Consider the following 18,980-nt stretch of genomic DNA (forward strand, 5'->3'; position numbering starts at 1 on the left):
CTTTATAAAGTATGATCCCAATCCCCATGATGATATATCGGAACGATACACCGTTATTCATCGAATTCAATCCTTGTCGCCAAGAGGCTAAGGAACCCTCGTCCTGAGGACCACGGTACTTACAATACATGACCCCACTGTTAAATGAGAATATCTTACTACACCAACCCCAACAACTTTTTTCAAAAAATTCCTGAAAAGAGCCTTATCTTACTCCATCGACTCTTCAAAATGATTCAAAGGAGTGGGGGGACTTATGATACGGCTCATACCCAACTTCCTATGCCAGTCAGACACGTATGACAAGGCCGGACCAAGGAAACTGACTCAAAGAATGAAACGCATGTGGTCCAACTGGATCTTTAACCATGATTCTACACCAAGAGCACACACAAATGAGCTTTACACGTGGACCACCAAGGGCACAATCACTGACAAATACTGACAATTTGGTTAACGGTCTCCAAATCGGATCACCAACCTGCCTTGGAGACTATGTAACCCTAAAAAAGGGGTAAAAAGGACATTTTGGAAAGTAGAGCCAGATATATGAGGAAGAGCAAAAGGAATGAAGGTAAGATTCTAGAACCCCACTACTTGGAGACCTTGCTCTGGCCACTGGGAAACAGGACTCCGGAACTCAGATCCCTATCTCTGGCCCCCTCCTTTAACTGTTGTTTTACCCCAAGTTTTGACTTAGGCTTTAGAGGGACCTCCCTTGGGGCACATCCTCGGTGGTAACCTTCCCTTCTGGTTCTATTGTGGTGCAGGATTGCGTTGGACTAGACCGGATCACAGAAGGAGGATCTTGGCAACAATAGATAGTTTTGAAATAGGCATCTTTCACTTGCCGATAAAAAAAAGACATCTTTCTTTTGGGTATTAAAAGTTAAGGGTCACCGTTCTCTGTGGGGGGAGCGTGGCCCTTGTGCGTGCATGAGGGCTAATGACTCAATGACGGTGTGCGTGCTAGCATCATGGGGGTGAGATTTCCGCCTTTCATGGGGAGTAGGGCGGTCATTTCGCCCCTCTATGTGTTTGGGTGTGGGTGATACAGTCCCCCTCAGAGAACTTTTCTCCTAAAGTTAAACTAAACATTGGGTACGTAGTTTGTTAAATCAAACCCAATTTTGAGCAATTTTCCTTAAAATTTATATATAGGTCATTGATGGTCCAATATCATATATCCTCTCATACTCTTTCTCCTTTTTGATACGTGGCCCAATACAAAGTGTTTTTAGTTGTCAAGAAAAGAAAAGAAAAAATTCAAAAAAATTTGAATTTGAGGAGAGAGAGGCACATAAATCAATCATTGTTTCATCATATTTTTTAAAAAATCTTATTATGTTTTTCTTTTCTTTGCATCCAAACATGGATCCGGCTCCTCTCCAGGGAGCCTAGCACCCAGGGAATGCCTGAGCGGTATCCAAGGGCTGGGCTGTGCCACACACATCTCGGCACACACCCAATCAGCCATCGGGATATGTGTGGCACAACCCAATGGCTGGATGCCCCCGGGAACTCCTTGGGCGTTGGGCTCCCCTGGAGAGGAGCTCAACCCTCCAACCTTCTGTTGCTGTCATTGGCTCAGCGTGAGAGATTTCATCCTACAACAACGGATCTTTATCACTTCCAGTTGGCTGTCCGGCCCAGTTCCCCAGTTCCTCTAGCAAAGGGGGGCTGAAATGACCTCTCTACCCATGCCCAAACACCCTACCCGGGTGGGGTCCACCATCCCCCTATTAGAGGAACTGAGGAACTAGGCCGGTCAGCAAACTGGAGGTGATAATTTTCCTACAACGACAACGATTCCTTTTATTCGTATCCCCAAATCCCAGTTACCCCGTAGGGGAAATGATCTGCACGCCGAAACCCTCTCCCCTACACTATAACATCAAAACAAGCGGGCATCTTCCTTTGAGAAAACGGACTCGCTGTGTACGCGGGTTGCTCTTTACGCGTATTGCACAACTCTAAATCATTCTCAGTAGTCTCTGATGTTTGCAAAAGCCTCATCTGCCATGGCTTACTTGCCCTGCACAAAGGTGTGTTTATTCTCTTTTCCTGCTTCAAATTCTTCCTCCATTTCCTTTTATTTTATAGTTTGGCTTTTTCAGTTATTTCTGGTCAAAGTAATATGATCCTAATCTATGTTCTCTGTTAGTGTTCCTCTTTCCTTGTTTTTGGTTTGATTTTTCCTCTACAAGTTCCTTTGCTGCACCCGTGATTTTCATTAAAAACAGTCAACGTTTTTCTTTATTCCTCGGTGGTTGAAATTTTATTTTTGTTCATTGTCTGAATTTTTGGTTAGTTTATTGATTACATTTCTGAGACTTCGGTTGGAAATATTTGCTGTTGTTTTTTTACCCTGTTGCCGCTTCTTCTTGTGTTGTTGTCACAATGTGGTTTTAGAGCAAACTTTTTTTTTTTTTGAGAAAGAGTGGAGTTTGGATAATTTTGGAATAAACAGTTTGAGAGAAGAGAGTGTAGTTGTTGTTTGTGATCTTCCTTTCTAAAAGTTCACACTGATGAAAAGAAATAGTGGAATAGTTTGAAGACATGGCAAAAGATTATAGCATTTTGGAATTGAATAAATTAAAATTTTAAATTGTTTACATCATGCAAAAAGGAAGGTTGGAGAAAGAGAAATTGGAATTTAGGAAATGAATGAAGACGCTTTATTTTTTAAAGGATCCTTCTTTACAGAACTAGAGTTTTTTTCCATTCACGTTAATTTATTTTGAATGTTGGACTAGTTGGTAGTTCCTTTTTGTTTCAAATAGTTTTGGAGATCAAGGTCTCAGTGTAAGTACCTTCTTTAGTGTTGTGTGTTTTTATTTTTTTATTTTTTTTTATTTTTAAGTTTAGGTTTTCTTAAGTTTTGTCAAAGAAAAGGAAGGAAAAACAAATGTAGCGAGATGCTGCATATCCTTCTACTAACAATTTAAGGTCATTGCTAGGAGAGGGTCATTTCTGTAGCAGATACTCTGATCAGAAGAATTGGCAGGGTGGTTAGAATTCAGTGCTTTGTTACTTGGGGCTGAAGGAGTTCGGAAAGGTTGAAACATGGCTGCAAATTTTCAGGGTGTCCTCTGATGTCTTTGTTGCTTTTATGGTTCGGGAACATGGGGGTCTTGAGTGGTTGTTTTAATTGTTTTAGGCTGTTGGGTTGCCATTCTGTTTTTAAAATTATATTCTTGGTTTGTGTTGGGTGTTTTGTGGCAAAGGTCTTATTTCTGGGAGTCAAGGTTAAAGATTTTGGCAGGGTACCGCATTTCGCCCCTTGCCGAAACCAAAATATTTCGGCAAAATGGGGCAAAATTTCACTGAAATAGACAGAAATGTCCTTTTGGTGCCCTAAACAATGGAATTTTTGCATGAAACTTTAAGGACTGTCTATCTAAACGTAAATTACACATGTTTGAATCATTAGATTCTTAAAAAAAAAACCCCAAAGTGGTTGTTAGGCTTTGGACCCAATCTTTCTAGTGTATAACGTAGTTTACTATATCCTTTGCCTGATATAACCTATTCTATGTAGAATTTAGGCTTAGAACACACTACATTCAGTCAAAACAATGGCAATATGCATTAGGAATCAAGATTCATAAAATTAGCAAGCATTTATCAGAATGTGAAATCATTTAACATTACATTCATACATAAATTGCTTCCATTGTCAAAATGTATAATCATAAACAATAAGTACAAATTGCCAAATGTTTCTGATCATAGTTGTCATGGCGTCCTGGCGGTGGGAAGAGGTACATATCGACCAACGATATGGTAGATGTACATATATCGACCGATATGGAGTCCATGGCGTCGCCATGACGCCGCCATCAAAGCCATACCACGATATATGTCCATATCACCTGATATTCCTGTTTGAGTGCATAAAACCTATGGTTTTTATTTTTTTTTAAACCATGTAAGAGCTTAAATGCCTTTTCATTAATGTGTATTTCAAGTTACACCTGCAATACACATTAACATAAAAAATATAAAAAACATTAGTAAATGCCTTTTAACTATTTGACTTACCCTAACTCCTACCTTGGGAGAAATAGAAATCGACATAGGAGAGACTGAGAGAATCGTGAGATTTCTTCGAACCCCTCCAGCGACCAGCGACTCTAGGGCTCTCGGCCTCCTTCTACGGCTCCGGCAGGCGGAAACTTCTTCAAGCAGGTTACAGCTTACAGGTAAGTATTTGTTTATTTATTTTTTATTTGGTTCATCACTTCATCTTCTTCTTCTCCTCCCAGTCCTCTGGCAACTCTTGCCTTCAGTTCTTCTTCTTCTTCTTCGCACTCACTCACGCACACACACACACTCACACAGTGAGCCAGTGACTCCAGCGAGAGAGAGAAAAAAATTCAGTTCAGTTCTTCTTCGCTTCCAGCAATTCCTCTTCTCCCTTTTTTTTTTTTTATAAGTAACTTAGTGTAATATTCAGGTATTCACTTTTAATCTTCAGTTTTTTTCTTTTTTTCTTCTTCCCTTGCACATAGCCACACACACACAGTCACACACAGAGACAGAGGGAGAGAGTCGAGAGACAGAGAGGGGGGAGGGATTTATTACTTATTAGTTATTTAGTTATTACAGCCAGTGTCACACAGTCACAGAGAAGGGTTTTTTTTTTTTTTTTTTTTCTTTCTTCTTCCCTTGCACATAGCCATACACACACAGACTCACAGAGATAGAAGGAGAGAGTCGAGAGACAGAGATGGGGGGAGGGATTTATTAAAGTCAGTGACTTAGTAGTTCATGCCTCACGGTGTTCACCAGTCGCCATTCACACACACACACACAGACAGTACCTGCTCTGTTTTCTGGTTTCTTTGCATTGCAAGTACTAGCTCTGTTTTCTTGTTTCCTTGCAACCAGAATACAGTACCTGTTTTACTGTCTCTTCTTTCCCCTTCTAAGTTCTAATTTTCTGAAATCAGTGAACTATTTACTTAGAAATACAATCGTTAGATAGGCTGTTTATTACTAGTATTCACTGATTTCACTCAATAAGTCAATATAAATTATGTTCTTTTACATTGTTTTTTTGTTTTCAACTTTATAATCAGCAAGACTATTGCTATTGATTATTTGATAGGCTAATCCATGGTTTCATAATTCATATACACTAATGGATATTACACTTTCATGAATTAAACCATAGTAGATTAGTAGTACACTTTCATTTTTGTTTTTGATGTTATAGGGTATATATTATAGCATACTAAATGACATGAAAAATAGAGAAAATAAAAAATAAAACATGGTCGACATGATCACCATGGCAACGCCATGGTGGGCGACATGTTGATATATCGATTAGGCACCCCTCCAATGACTTGGATCGCTGTGACGACGTGACAATTATGTTTCTGATATTCAATATTCTAAGTTATACACTTATACCGGTACGGCCCTATGTCAATACCACATAGAGTTCTAAGGAGGGTCAAAAGCATCACTACTAGATTGATCTACTCTTGGGACCGATAAAATGAATGCTTGGACTGCTTGACAAATGATGCTATGCCTCTCTCTGTCTGAATATCTTTCAAACTTCAGCACAACAGTCCTACAGGTGGAATCATCAACATATGCAAAGAAACCCAATCTAGGGGATGGAACACCAGGCCGTGACGACGATGGTACATGTGGACTCGCCGCATCTGCTTGGCGAAGCGGGCATATATGGTTGGTGGCCGGGTATGACAAGAGGCTCTCCATAAGAGACCCACTTCTTGATTGAGCCTAAGACTCGATGGGGAATGAACAGCCACCAATTTACTGGCCATACCCACAAGGAGGGTGCACGCCATTGCCCATACCCACCATATCCACTATCCTCCTCATGACTCAGACCTCCAATAGTGTCAAACAAGCTCGTAATTGGAGAGTCTAGATCCATGCTATCTTTCTCTTCCTCTGATCTGAACTTATGGCGTATACCAGTTTGGTTTGGTTGAACTGGTGGTTCATACTTACCAGTGGTTCAAGTTCTGGTTCACCCACATGTCCAAATTGTGGGTCTCAGTTTGGAAGTTTCTTCAACACCTTGTGGCTCCAAGAATTTTCAGATTTTCTGGAATCTTATATTTAACAAATCATGGGCTAATTTAGGGCTCTCATTTCCTTTTATTTATTGCTATTAAGTTATCTTTATCTTTCCTTACTTTATGTTAGTTATTTGGTTAGAGTAGGACACTCCAACATAGTTTGCGGATGGGGGAGTTTTCTGTTATTAGTTTGACTTTTGTTTTTAGAAAGTTAAACCAGCTAGGGACTCTTCCTTACCCAACGGCGGGAAAGCGAGAATATTAGTTTGTTTTGGTTTCCATTCCTATTATTGCTCACTCAAGGGAGTCTCATTATTTGTTTCTATTTCATTTTATTTATGAATACATTGTAATAGCTAAGAGCCCCCCACGATTTGATTGAATGGAATAGAATTAGTCTAGTTATTGAGTTTAGATTGTTGTCTCTCTCCTCTCTTCTCTCTTCCTCCTCAATGAATTAGGTCTTTTCTCCCTTCTCTCCCATCCCTATGACCTCTCTTGCTCTTCAACCCATCACTTGCAGATCCATCAATCGATTTTCATCAACTTGGTATCAGAGCCAAACCTGGCTGTAGATACAAAGGATACTACCCTCTTGGTTGCTGTGTGCTAACAACTTCAAGTAGTACAAGAGAACTTGCAAAAGGTTGAAGTGAGTCTTGAAGAGATTTGGCGACAATTTAAGGAATTTTGAGGGCCAATCACTGCTCACATCCTATCGTATTGACTTTTGAGAAACTTTTACAAGTCGTTGAACAATAGCTGGAAGAGCAAGAAACGAGCCACCGACAATGGAAGACGAAGTGGCTCCAGTTAGCATTGGAGAGCCTCCCATGGAGGAGCATAAACTGGTTGGTCTGTTGATCGAACCAGTCAAATTTGTGCTTCCACATTGCGACTTCAACAACAGATTCCTTGTTGCTGTGTTTTTTATAGCTGGATCATGGTTTGATTATCGACTTCATTGGGTCAATGAGGATGGATGCTGATCATGCATGGAAGATCCTCCTGTTCTAGAGAAACTCAAGGGTGAGTTTTTTCAAACAAGGGGGAATTATGCAGGATCGGTTTGGTTCAAATGATGGTTCAAACCTGCCTTGGTTTAAGTTTAGATTAACCCAAGCTTATCCAAATCATGGGGCCCATTTGGGGAGTTCCTGCAACACCTTACGGCTCCAAGAATTCCAGATTTTCTGGAATCGTATATTCAGCAAATCGTGGGCTAACTTAGCACTCTTATTTCTTTTTATTTATTGCTATTAAGATGTCTTTATCTTTCTTATTTTATTTTAGTTACTTAGATAGATTATGGTACTCCAACATAGTTTGCGTATGGGGGAGTTTTCTTTTATTAGTTTGGCTTTTGTTTTTAGATAGTTAAATCAGTTATGGACTCTTCCTTAGCATCGGCTGGAAAGACAGAATATTAGTTGGTCTGTTTTTGTTTCATTTGTTAGAGTCTAAGTAAGTCCAGGTTATTCCTATTATTGCTCATGCAGGGGAGTCTATGTGTTTCTGTTTTGTTTTATTTACAAATACATTGTAGTGGCTAAAAGGACCCCACAATTTGATTGAATGGAATAGAATTAGTTTAGTTATTGAGTTGAGTTTGTCGTCTCTCTCTCTTCCCCCAATGAATTGGGTTTTCTCTCTTCTCTGCCATTTGTACAATCTCTCTTTCTCTCTCTTATGCCCATCACTTGCAGATCCATTATTCAACTGCATCACTTTTTCATCATCTCCTAAGCTCGGTTGGAATTGAAAAGGCCATGGCGTTTGTGAGTGAATTGGCCTGTCATGTGACAACGCATCGACAAAAGGAATCATCTGCTCTGCAATTTTGGAATTTGGAGTTAGGCCTACCCTAGTGATGTAGATCACAGGTCCATGTGTAGCCGCAGAAAGAAGCCCCAAAACCAGCCCAGTGTAGTTGTGGGATTCAACTGCTATGAGAGGCAGCCTGGTCTGATGACGTGGTAGGTTTGTATTGGTTTGATGGAGCATCACATAAAGCAGCTCCACTCCAGATAGAAGCATGAAGGAAGAGAAGGGACCAAGACAGAAATTAAAATAAAAAGTTACTGTTCACATGGACAGTACTGAGTTGCTGTTTATGTGGTACTGTTCACGCGAACAGTGATTTGGGGGCACATATAGACAGCTTGCATAGAGTACAAGATATGGGCAGCTTTGTTCCTATTTTTGTTTAACTATGTTAGTTTACCTTGTTTCTATTTTTAGTGTTCAGTTTGGTTGTAATAGGAGATTAGATAGTTTCTAAATTCAGTTTTAGCAAGATAGTACTAGTTTCTAATTTTAGATTTAGAAAGTAGGCTTAGCTTTTATTTAGAAGTTTTTATTCTCTTAAGTTTCTATTTCTGTCCTTTGTTTCCTTTTAGTTAGATTTAATTTCTATTTTATAATCCTCCCAATTGCCAAAAGGGGAGTTACTATTTGTAATCATGCTTTAGTTATAAATAAAGGCAAGAGGCTGTCTTGATCAGCCAACGATGAGATAAAAAGAGTGGTTGTTAGCCATGTAGCTGTGACTCCTGTGAGAGACAGGTACGATGAGAGGCCGTGGGTGAGAGACCCAGGAGAGAGTGAGAGGCTCAATCCAAACTATCCTTTTTCTATCCTATCTTTTTTTTTATTTTTTATTTTTTATAATTTTATTTTCATTGTGTGATCTGCTACAATTTCTGCAATCTATGAGTATGCTTGCTGCTGAACAAAGTGATCGATCTCCTATTCTGTCCAGCAATTGAATATCAATTTTGATGATCCATTCTGGCCTATCATCGATCCTACTGTAGAGTGGTTCTTAGTTGAACTTCTACATTACCTAGGCTCATTCAATATACGGGCACTCACTCCTTCACCCATTTGTAGAGGAGATCTTACTCTTTTGAATCCTCCTGGAAATGTTGGTGGGATCGATTGGGTTGGTGTCAATCACCATGCCCATCTATATGTGCTGCGCCTTAGCCTCATGCTTTAGTGCACATGGACCAACTTTTGTAGCTGTTCATGACCCAATCAGTTCTGCTTTTTGGAGTGTATAAGGAAAAAAGTACTTTGATTTCGCTCACATCTAGAGAACATGTTTTACTTTGATCGATCGTTAAGATGATTCTTGTTAAGTGCTGGGACTTGGCATATATGTATATTGAACTAAGACAATTGGGTGATGGACCTACCTGTAATAGTAGTCTCTTGATGAGACCTGTTAGTTGTGCAGCCAAAAGTTCTAGTGGCATCTCTGAAGCTTTTTATCCATACACATTTAAGGATCGAGTGATGTTAGCATCACCATATTCCTTTTCAAGTACTTAACAAAGTACAAGTCTCACCTCAGTGTTGTACCGTGCTTGTATAGATGGGTTTGGCTCCATCTGTGCCACCACCTCTTTCATTGCATCAATGAGGTCCTTATTCATCCTAAGATTGTGCTTCTATTGGTGATTGGGATTGAGATAAGGATGGAAATGATATACATAAGTTTTCAAATTTCAATATTGAGATTTTAAATGTAAAGTACTTTGGCTATTTGTAGATAAATAAAAAACTCACCTGCCTTGTGCAATGGATGCATTCATAGTTATCACGGTGTCTAGGCGACCTAAGGCGTTGGAGAGGGCCCAAAATCAAGGCGACACCAACTAGGCGCCTGCACGCCTAGGTGACGCCTTGGCAACTATGGATGCATTAGTTGGCCGTCCCACCTGTCATTGATGATATTCAAGTATTGCCCGCTAGTAGGTGATGCCGTTGCCTGCACATGCTCCTTCATCAACTCCACACCAGTATATAGGTGTGTTGAGGTAGGCTTCTCGAAAGCAACAAACCTCAACACCTTCGTCACTAGCTCCAGTAGGCAGTAGCATAACAATCTTTACCTTGTGACAGAATAGCTCACTGACTCCTTCCAACTACCCCACTCATTTGATGCAAACATTAACTAAGCTCAACCATCTTTGTTCCAAAGCTCTTTAGGGCAATGTAGTTGGTGGCATATTGTGTCAAGCTGCGTCGGACCTAATCCCAACCATAGTTGCTCCTCAATAGCTGGAGAGTATATCCATGGTTGAAAACAAATGTGGTCATTTTGCTTGCCCTCTCAACCACATTCTATACCATGGACCTCTTTCCCATGTACTTCAGCATGAGTTCGATGCAGTGGCCACAGGGAGTCCAAAACAAGTAGTACCTGCTATTGTTTATCAACCTCTCCTCCGCCCTCTTGAAGTCACCGCTATTATTGGTCACTGCTTGCACCACATTATCTACCCCCTCTTTGTCTACGGCCTGGTTCAGCAGCTTGTAGTTGTACTTTGCATCCTTTTTTGTCCTTGGATGCATCCATTAACTTAAAAAATATAGTGTCCTACCATCACAACACACCATGAACTTGACAATAGATTGTCTAGTGGTCCAGTCCAACTATCACATATCACATGGCAACGTAGTCCGCCCACAATGGCTTAAGTTGTCAATATAATATGCAAGCTCGTCGCTCTGCTTGTCAAAGTATACATTTATTAGCTCATAAGCGGTGGGCCCCTTCACTCCTAGCCTCCTAGGCTAGCTCTCCCTACGGTATCAAGCATGTTTTGGTAGTATGGGTCCTCAATGGTATTGACTGGGATGTGGTGGTACAAAAAACCATTGTTGTCAAGGCGACCAAGGCGTTGGAGAGGTGCTTAGGCGACAATGCACCCGCCTAGGCATGCACTAATGACTATGTAATATAGCAATGATAATTTTATATAAATATGTTTATATATGAGTATTTATGTTTATATATGAGTATTTGTGTGGATGTAATTAAAGATATGTATGAGGGAGTAGTGACTAGTGTGAGATCTGTGGGACGTCAAGGCAAGGAATTCCCAATTACGATCGGGCTACATCAGGGATCAGCCTTAAGCCCTTGCCAATTTGCGCTTATCATGGACGACCTAACCAAGAGAATCCAAGACGAGGTCCCATGGTGTATGCTCTTCGCCGATGATATAGTTCTGGTGGATGAGATTAAAGCAGGGATCAATGTTGTCAAGGCGCTAGGCGATCTAAGGTGTTCGAGATCTTCCCTAAGCGCCTAGGCGGCCTAAATTGCCTTCCAATATTATTTTTATAATATATCAGTTATAAGTGTGAAACAATCAAAGCACACATTTGGTTTATATGTTTTTGGAATTGGTCATTTTCAGGTATACCTAATCTCACATTTGGCTTATACTGTTCTTAGAAATTATGATATAAAAAAAAAAATTAATCTGTTCTCGATTTAGAGAAATGTTCTTGTTCTCTAAGAAATTTGATTTATCAAATGATTTTATTTTTACATGAGACTTTTTGTATTAGGTAGAACACAAAACCAGCTTTCCAACAAATCCAAGATTGCTTAAATCTGATTTATATTGAAGGAGTTATGTTTCGGTTAAACCTTATTTGGTGTGCGCGAATGCTGTGAAAATTGCTCTGAATGAAAATATTTTTTTAGATATCAAAACAAATGAATATTTTACCGCACTTTTGGTTTTTAGTTATGTTTTACCATATTAAGATTAAGATTTATGGAATTTTTAGATTTATAGAATTTTTAGATTTGAAAAAAACTCCAACGTTAGAAAGTTGAAAATTTCACCTACTGCCAAAAATCCAATTTTTGTTCTTAAACTGGGGGGGTCGACTTTTTATCCTTTTGGAATTTAATTTTTAACTATTTTTATTGGATTCAAATAGAGGGGTATTTCTCTGTGTCGCAGCGCAGCCTGCGCCCAGGCACATGGGCAGCCTGTGCAGGGGGCAGGGTGGTCATTGCGACTACCCCCATGTCCCTGGGCGCAGACTGAGCTGCAGCACAGAGAACAGTGCCCCTAATGAATAATATCTTAAGTAAATGAAATAACAAATTAAACATTTACTTAAATGATATTTGGCATAAATAAGTGTCAGAACCTGGTTCGATACCAAGAAATCCACCTGGATGGCGATGCCTTATCAACTATGGCAGGGATTAACGCTAAGCTAGAGCTTTGGAGATCTACCTTGGAAACAAGAGGTTTTAAGATTAGTAGAACGAAGACAAAGTATATGATGTGTAATTGTAGTCATTCTATGATGGTTACTGACATGGTGCGAATTGGGGAAAGAGAGTTACCGCAAAGTGACTATTTTAGATACCTGGGATCAATTTAAATAAAAAAGGTGACATAGAGGATGATGTTTCGCAGAGAATTAAAGCGGGATGGTTGAAGTGGAGAAGTCTGTCTGGAGTGCTGTGTGACCAGTGTATTCCTTTAAAGCTTAAAGGAAAGTTCTATAAGACTGTAGTATGATCGGCTATGATGTATGGGGCAAAATGCTGGGCAGTTAAGAAATATCATATTGAGAAGCTTTGTGTAGCAGAGATGAGGATGTTAAGATGGATGTGCATAAAAACTAGGAAGGATAAAGTAAGGAATGAGCACATTAGAGCTGACTTGGGCGTTGCCCTGATAAATGACAAGCTCCGAGAGAGTCATTTGAGGTGGTATGGTCACGTTCAACGGTAGCCTAGGGATGCCCCGGTAAGGAGGAGTGATATGATCCTGCTTGAAGGAGTTAAAAGAGCTAAAGGCAGGCCTAAAATGACCATAGGAGAAGTTGTGAGGAAGGACATGCATACTATAGGCCTTGTATCAAGTATGACCTCGGATAGAACCTATTGGAGGGCAAGGATACATGTAGCAGACCCCATTTAGCTGTGATGATCCGGACTTGCTGGGCTGTGCCTCTTTCCTTTTACTTTCATCTCTCTTCTTTTATTTTCCATCTTTCATTTGTCAGTGTCCGTTTTTCATTTATTATCTCATTTCCCAACCCTCTTTTCCTAGATCTTCATTCCGCCCTTTTTTTTTTCTTGTTGTTTAGACCTTAGTTTTACTTATTTTGTTTTGTTTGAATCCATGTAGTCGACCCCATTAAGTTGGGATAAGGCTGTTTTTGTTGTTGTTGTATGTTTATATGCAACATATAAGCTATATGAATGCAATATGATATAATTATTGTTGGAATATGTAATCCAGAATACCGTGGGGGTATTTTGGTTCTTTTGGGGGTAGTTTAATTCTTATGTCATTAGGTGAAGTTACTGCTCTTATAGAGTCAGCTAGTTAGGGGTAATTATGTCTATTTCAGTCCCTTTGTAATTTTCCCCTCTATTTATAATAGAGGGGTTTACCTATCAATGAATCTAAAACATTCTATTCTCTACTTCTCTCCTCCTAACTTACGGTTCTTCCAACATGATATCAGAGCAGGTTTGATCTAGGTTAGAAAGAATAAAAACCCTTTTTTTCTTTAATCGACTTCGCCCGCCTTTCTCTCTTTCTCGGTTTCACCTTCTTCTGTTTTTCTTCTTCTCATCCTTGTAAGGGGGCAGCACTAATGAGGTAAAAACCTAAACCAATAATTTAGTTGCTGCCCTCCTCCATCCAATCTATTTTTTCCATTGAAATTCTGCTAGAAGCATACCTGCGATTTGGAGTTTTTTCCAATTGAAGATCAGATTTTTCCACTCATGAAGGCTGATCCTCCATTGTTGGAGCCTCCTATGCAACCTTTTCCAGCACCTTTCTACCCTCTTCCGTCTACTCTCTTTTCTTTTCTTTCCCAGCCTTGATTTACCCCAATCGATCTCCTTTATCAGGGTTTTTTTTTAAAACCTTGACTCCATTGATTTTTTGGGTTCCTCCTTTCAGAGGCAGCTGATTTTTGGGGGGTGATTTTCTACTACTATAAGCCCCACTCAACCTAAGTTTAGACCCTTTTTGATGGCTGGATTAGTTTTTACAGTAAAGCTTCCTTAACCTTCTAATTTGGTTACTTGCTAAAAACCCTGACAAAACCCTGACTCCAATCGAATTTAGGGTTACAGGTTTTAGCTTTTGCTGATTTTTGGAGGGCTGATTACTTCCATTACTAGGACCACTCGACCTCAATCTTGAACGACCCCTACCCCAATCGATCTCTATTTTTCAGGGTTTTCCAAAACCCTGACATTAATCAATTTTTTTGGGTTAGGTTTGTTTGCTGCTTCTGTAATTTTTGGAGGTGTTTCTACCATCAAGAGAGGCAATCTACTTCAATTATTCATGGCTTGAAGAAGTATTTTACCTAAGATAGCTGCTGCCCTATTTTTTTTCTGCACTTTTGGGTGTTTCTTCCTCTTGAAGATCAAGTCTCAAATACTACAAGAGATTGGTTGTTCGTATTGGAGATCCATTCAAGCAGCTGAGGACAACATCTCTTACCTGAAATCATCACACTTTGACAAGTCATCATCAGTTTTTTGAAGCCACCTACCCTCCAATTGATCTCAAGTTTCAGGGTTTTTACAAAACCTTGACTATAATCGATCTAAGGGTTAGGGCAGTCCTCTCTTGCTGATCTTTTGAGGAGTGTTTTATCACCATCAGAGGAGTACTCGACCCAAGTTTCAGCATCATTCATTGAGTTTTTTTAACAAAATTCAGGTTTCTTCCTTATGGTCACCTTTTACATCAATCAACCTATTTTTTTTCTAGTTCTTATGTGGCTGGCTGCATCACTTACTATTGGATCTGCTGAGTTATTATCTTTTACTTGTTGGTTCTATTGATTGGCTTCTGTAAACATGACTAGTTGACATGTTACTGCTGCCCTGTTCTTGAGACTGAGTATCCTACTATTGGAGATCGAATTTCTTTCATTTTTGAAGACTCGAATCTACTACCCTGGAGATCATTTTAAATGGGATTACAACAGTGTGTTCCATAGTTATTGGTTGCAACTACGAACCTATTCAGTTGTGTGAAGTCTTCTCTACTGGTTCAAATCCAGCTTACCTCAAGAGCTTGATCTTAGCATTGTTCACTAATTCAGATTTGATCCAAGTTTTTTTTGAAGTTTATTACATCAATTCTGCCCAGATATCTTCGTCAGTTCTATTTAGCATGTGGGAATTTACAAATTGGAGTTTTGCACACTGGTTCTTCCGTGTTTGAAGATTGATCAAGCCTTAAAGATTGGAGTCTTTCCTTATTTCAAATCAGATCTGTTTACTTATCAGATTTGAATATTGGAGTTTGGTGTCTCTCCAAGGGTTTCCATCTAAGGAGTTTGTTTGATCGTTTGAAGATGGTTGAAAATTTATAGGTTGCATTGTTTTTCTCTGTGATTCATTATCCCACTGCTCTTTTTTTCACTTCACCACCTCCTATACCATACCTTTGGCATATACCCATAACCATTTGGAAGTTTATTGTGTAATATACTTTGCCATTACTTCCTCTTTTCCATTACCCATAGCACCTTTGGAGAACTCTGGAAGGTTATCCTTTTGCACTATCTCATTCATCATCTCTGTTATGCCCACGTGTACTACTACACGTGAGGGGGAGATTATGTAAAGTACACTTGTAGACATTGCAGAAGCAGAACTTGTAGGAACACTTGGTGCAAAACATAGAAGATCAATGTTTCCACCATTACCATTGGGTATCCTTCGGTATTGGGGTGAGTTTGCCGTAAGGAGGAGATTAAAGTATTAAAGTATTGAAGATATTTGGTTGTTGCTTGCCTATTTGAGGATTTGTTGCATACTTATATGAGGATTTACAGTTAAGTTGATTATTTTTGCTGCCTGATTCAGTTTATTTCGCTGCTTGCTGCCCTAGTCTTTCACTTCAAGATTTTATATCACTATGACAATTTGAGATTCATCACTGAATAGCTATTGAAGATCGTTGAAAGCTGCCTTTTTTGGAAGAAATTCCAGTCCCAGTTTGCTGATCATGTTTGTCCAAGTTTTGAAGATCTATTTTTTAAGTTCTTGAAGGTTTATTTCGGAGCTGCATTCATCTGTCAAGCTGGACTCTGCTGCACCATTTTTTCTTCTCGTTTTGTTCAAGTTGAGCATTAGTGCCTTGTATGCGCCAACTTGAGGGGGAGTGTTAGCATTATTATGGAGTTTTTTCCTTATTAGTTCAAGCTGGAGCTTCCTTTTACGTATATGTATAATCCAGCTTGAGGGGGAGTGTTGGAATATGTAATCCGAAATACCGTGGGGGTATTCTGGTCCTTTTGGGGGTAGTTTAATTCTTATGTCTTTAGGTTAAGTTGCTGCTCTTATAGAGTCAGCTAGTTAGGGGTAATTATGTCTATTTCAGTCCCTTTGTAACTTTCCCCTGGGGCTTACCTATCAATGAATCTAACACATTCTATTCTCTAATTCTCTCTTTCTAACCTACGGTTCTTCCAACAATTATGCTAGTAATGGTCTTGTATGAGAAAATCAACATATAATAAACAAAGCATATGATATAATATAATCATATTCATAAAAAAAAAGCAACAAACATAAGTCAATGTAAACTCGTGAAGTGACAACAAGGCATGTTGTCGCCTTGGATCCAAGAAAGAGCCTGGACGCCTATGTGCGCTTGAGTTATAAGCAGTCTTGGTCTCGAGTCGAGCTGGGGGGCATCTGTCTTTTAAGTTAAGTCATTTCCTAAAATGGCTCCTCTTTTTCTACGATAATCCAATGTCATTACCACGAGTCTGCTTGGAACTGGTTGATTCCTGAGCCATTTGTTCTCCCCTCTCGGTTGACGTTTGCCAGCCACTAGAGCAAGTAAGAGAACCTACAGAGAATTATGACAAAAACTACTTTGACACAGTGTTACCAACTTTAGTTCTCCAGTTAGATCACGTGTGCTTCAACTTCTTCTGTTTGGCATCCTATTATCTGAAGATTTCAGTATCCACATCAGTGATGACAATGACATCTTCATTTAATTGGGATCACCACTCACACTCTATGATCACTGGCAGGGCAATGCCATTTGCTTCTGCTTCTTCCTCTAGTCCTGCCTTGTGCAAAGGCTGAACCATCACCATCAGTGTCTTATGCAGCTGGGCTAGAGGAATTTGCTCCTCCCCTCCCCTCTCTGGCTCTTTCTTGTTCTTGCCAGTATGTAAATCAATTATCTGACATGGCACATTGTGTCTCTCACCTCTGCTCTTTTCTCGACACCACCAGGCATAGAGGGTCATCAATATCATATTGCTCCTGCGTAGGAGGGTCAAGAGTGTTTCTCCAACACTACATCGTTGAACACATCCCTTAACTTCTTCTTGTATATTATCCTTCAAGTGGGAAGCCATGTACTTTTGCACCTCATTAGGGACGTTAGGGCATTTCTTCACATCCTTCAAGCCACCTATAAAATGCCACTTCAGTCTTGTGGCCCTGATGTAGATCGATTCTTGGTTGAAATATAGCCGCAAGGGTCAAAAGGATCTGGCTAATAAGCCAATCAAGTGGGCAGGTACATGGGCCATAGGGCCAAACAGCTTAGGCTGGGCCAGCCCATGTGGGCTGGGTGTTGTAGCTCACTCAAAGCCATATTGTGGGACTCGGTTAGCTTGGGCTGCAAGCTATACTTTGGTCAAGTTATTCCTTTTTTATGTTAGTCTTTTATTACTTAGTCAAGACCATGTAATTGCTTAGGGAACAAGTCTCAATCCTCTTTGTAAGAGGCTTCTAGTTTCTTTTCTTTTTCTGTACTTTCTATTTTCAGTTTTAGGAAAGTTTCTTGCTATATGTACAAGGGGACCTTCAGGTCTTCCCCACGATTTTATGAAGAAAGAAATTATTTGCACAATGAGAATCTGTGAGAAGCAGTGAGGCGAGAGACATCTGGGTGAGATACGCTTGGCTGATAGCCTTCCCCCTTCTCCCCTATTCTGGTTTTTATTTCTCTGCAAATCTGAGAGCAACCGACCCTCTAAACCACTGCTGGAGTTCTATATTCCAACTGAAGATAACCTACTGAGTTGCTGTTATATGTTACTGATTGAAGGAGGTCTCATCCAACACCTGCGGTTCTGTGTTTCTTTAATGATCCTGCTGCAACATTGTCTCCACTGTCCTGAGCATCTAACCGTCAACTATTGTTGATATTTGGAGGCTTGAATCCAAACATACAACCATCCTTCGGTACTGATTTGGAGTAAACCAACCTTCTATTTTCATGTCACTATGATATGTCAGCATCTAGTAATGAATTTGGCCTGAGATTTTGAGAGTATATTCCACATACCAAGGCTGCTGTTCGATGGTAATCTCATCCCTTTTCATTCACTGTTGCTGTGTTTATTAGGAGCAGTTCATTCCAGTTTTTGGGACATTGTTTCTGCTCTGCGATAGGGGTTTATAGCTGCTGCCTATTGGGCTGGGGTTATTTGTTATATGTGTTGGGTATTGTTGGGGGTTCTAAGCATAGTACTAAAACTTGTTTCGTTTCGGTGTTTCGGTCGGCCCGAAATTTCTGAGATACCGAAATTTCGACGTCGAAATATGGTATTTTTCTGTGGGTGTAAAATGCCAAAAATGACCGAGATTTCCGAAATTTCCGAAACAAGATGACCGAAATTTCCGAGATTTCCGAAATTTCTGAAACGGGATGACAGAAAATTTTCGAAATATTGCATTTTTCAATTTGATGTTGCATTTCGTTTCGACTAGACCGAGATACTCGAAATTCTCGAAATCTCGACCGAGACGAAACGAGTTTTAGTACTATGGTTCTAAGGGTTGAAATAACCTATTGTACCAACTGTTGAGCATATATATATACTGATATTAGATCTGAACCAGTACCTGTTTGGGGCTAATTCTGTGATCCTATATGGAGTTAAGTTAGTTGAGCCCTTGCTTTACATTATTTGGTATCACAGCCATGGCTGAGGAGAGTTCTTATGCTCTGAACCAGGTCCAGAAGCTACTAATTTTCTCTTGCTGAAGCTAGTCGACAGTTGACATGGCTGAGAGGCTATCTACAATGGAGCAATATTTCGATGTTTACATGGCACAAACAGGGG

General features: G+C 39.8%; 1 protein-coding gene across 2 annotated transcripts in view; it reads left to right on the forward strand.

Moving 5' to 3' along the window:
* The first annotated feature begins 1,973 nt into the window (after positions 1 to 1,973).
* LOC122656137 (hydroxyacylglutathione hydrolase 2, mitochondrial-like) overlaps positions 1,974 to 18,980 on the forward strand; it is a 108,100-nt gene continuing 91,093 nt past the window's right edge. For both annotated transcript variants that reach the window (XM_043850586.1, XM_043850585.1), the window contains exon 1: positions 1,974 to 2,045. In XM_043850586.1, coding sequence (XP_043706521.1) covers positions 1,998 to 2,045 — 48 coding nt within the window. In that variant the 5' untranslated portion in view covers positions 1,974 to 1,997. The remainder of the gene's footprint in view (positions 2,046 to 18,980) is intronic.

Source organism: Telopea speciosissima, chromosome 3, assembly GCF_018873765.1.
Source record: "Telopea speciosissima isolate NSW1024214 ecotype Mountain lineage chromosome 3, Tspe_v1, whole genome shotgun sequence".
In the NCBI taxonomy this organism is placed as follows: Eukaryota; Viridiplantae; Streptophyta; class Magnoliopsida; order Proteales; family Proteaceae; genus Telopea; species Telopea speciosissima.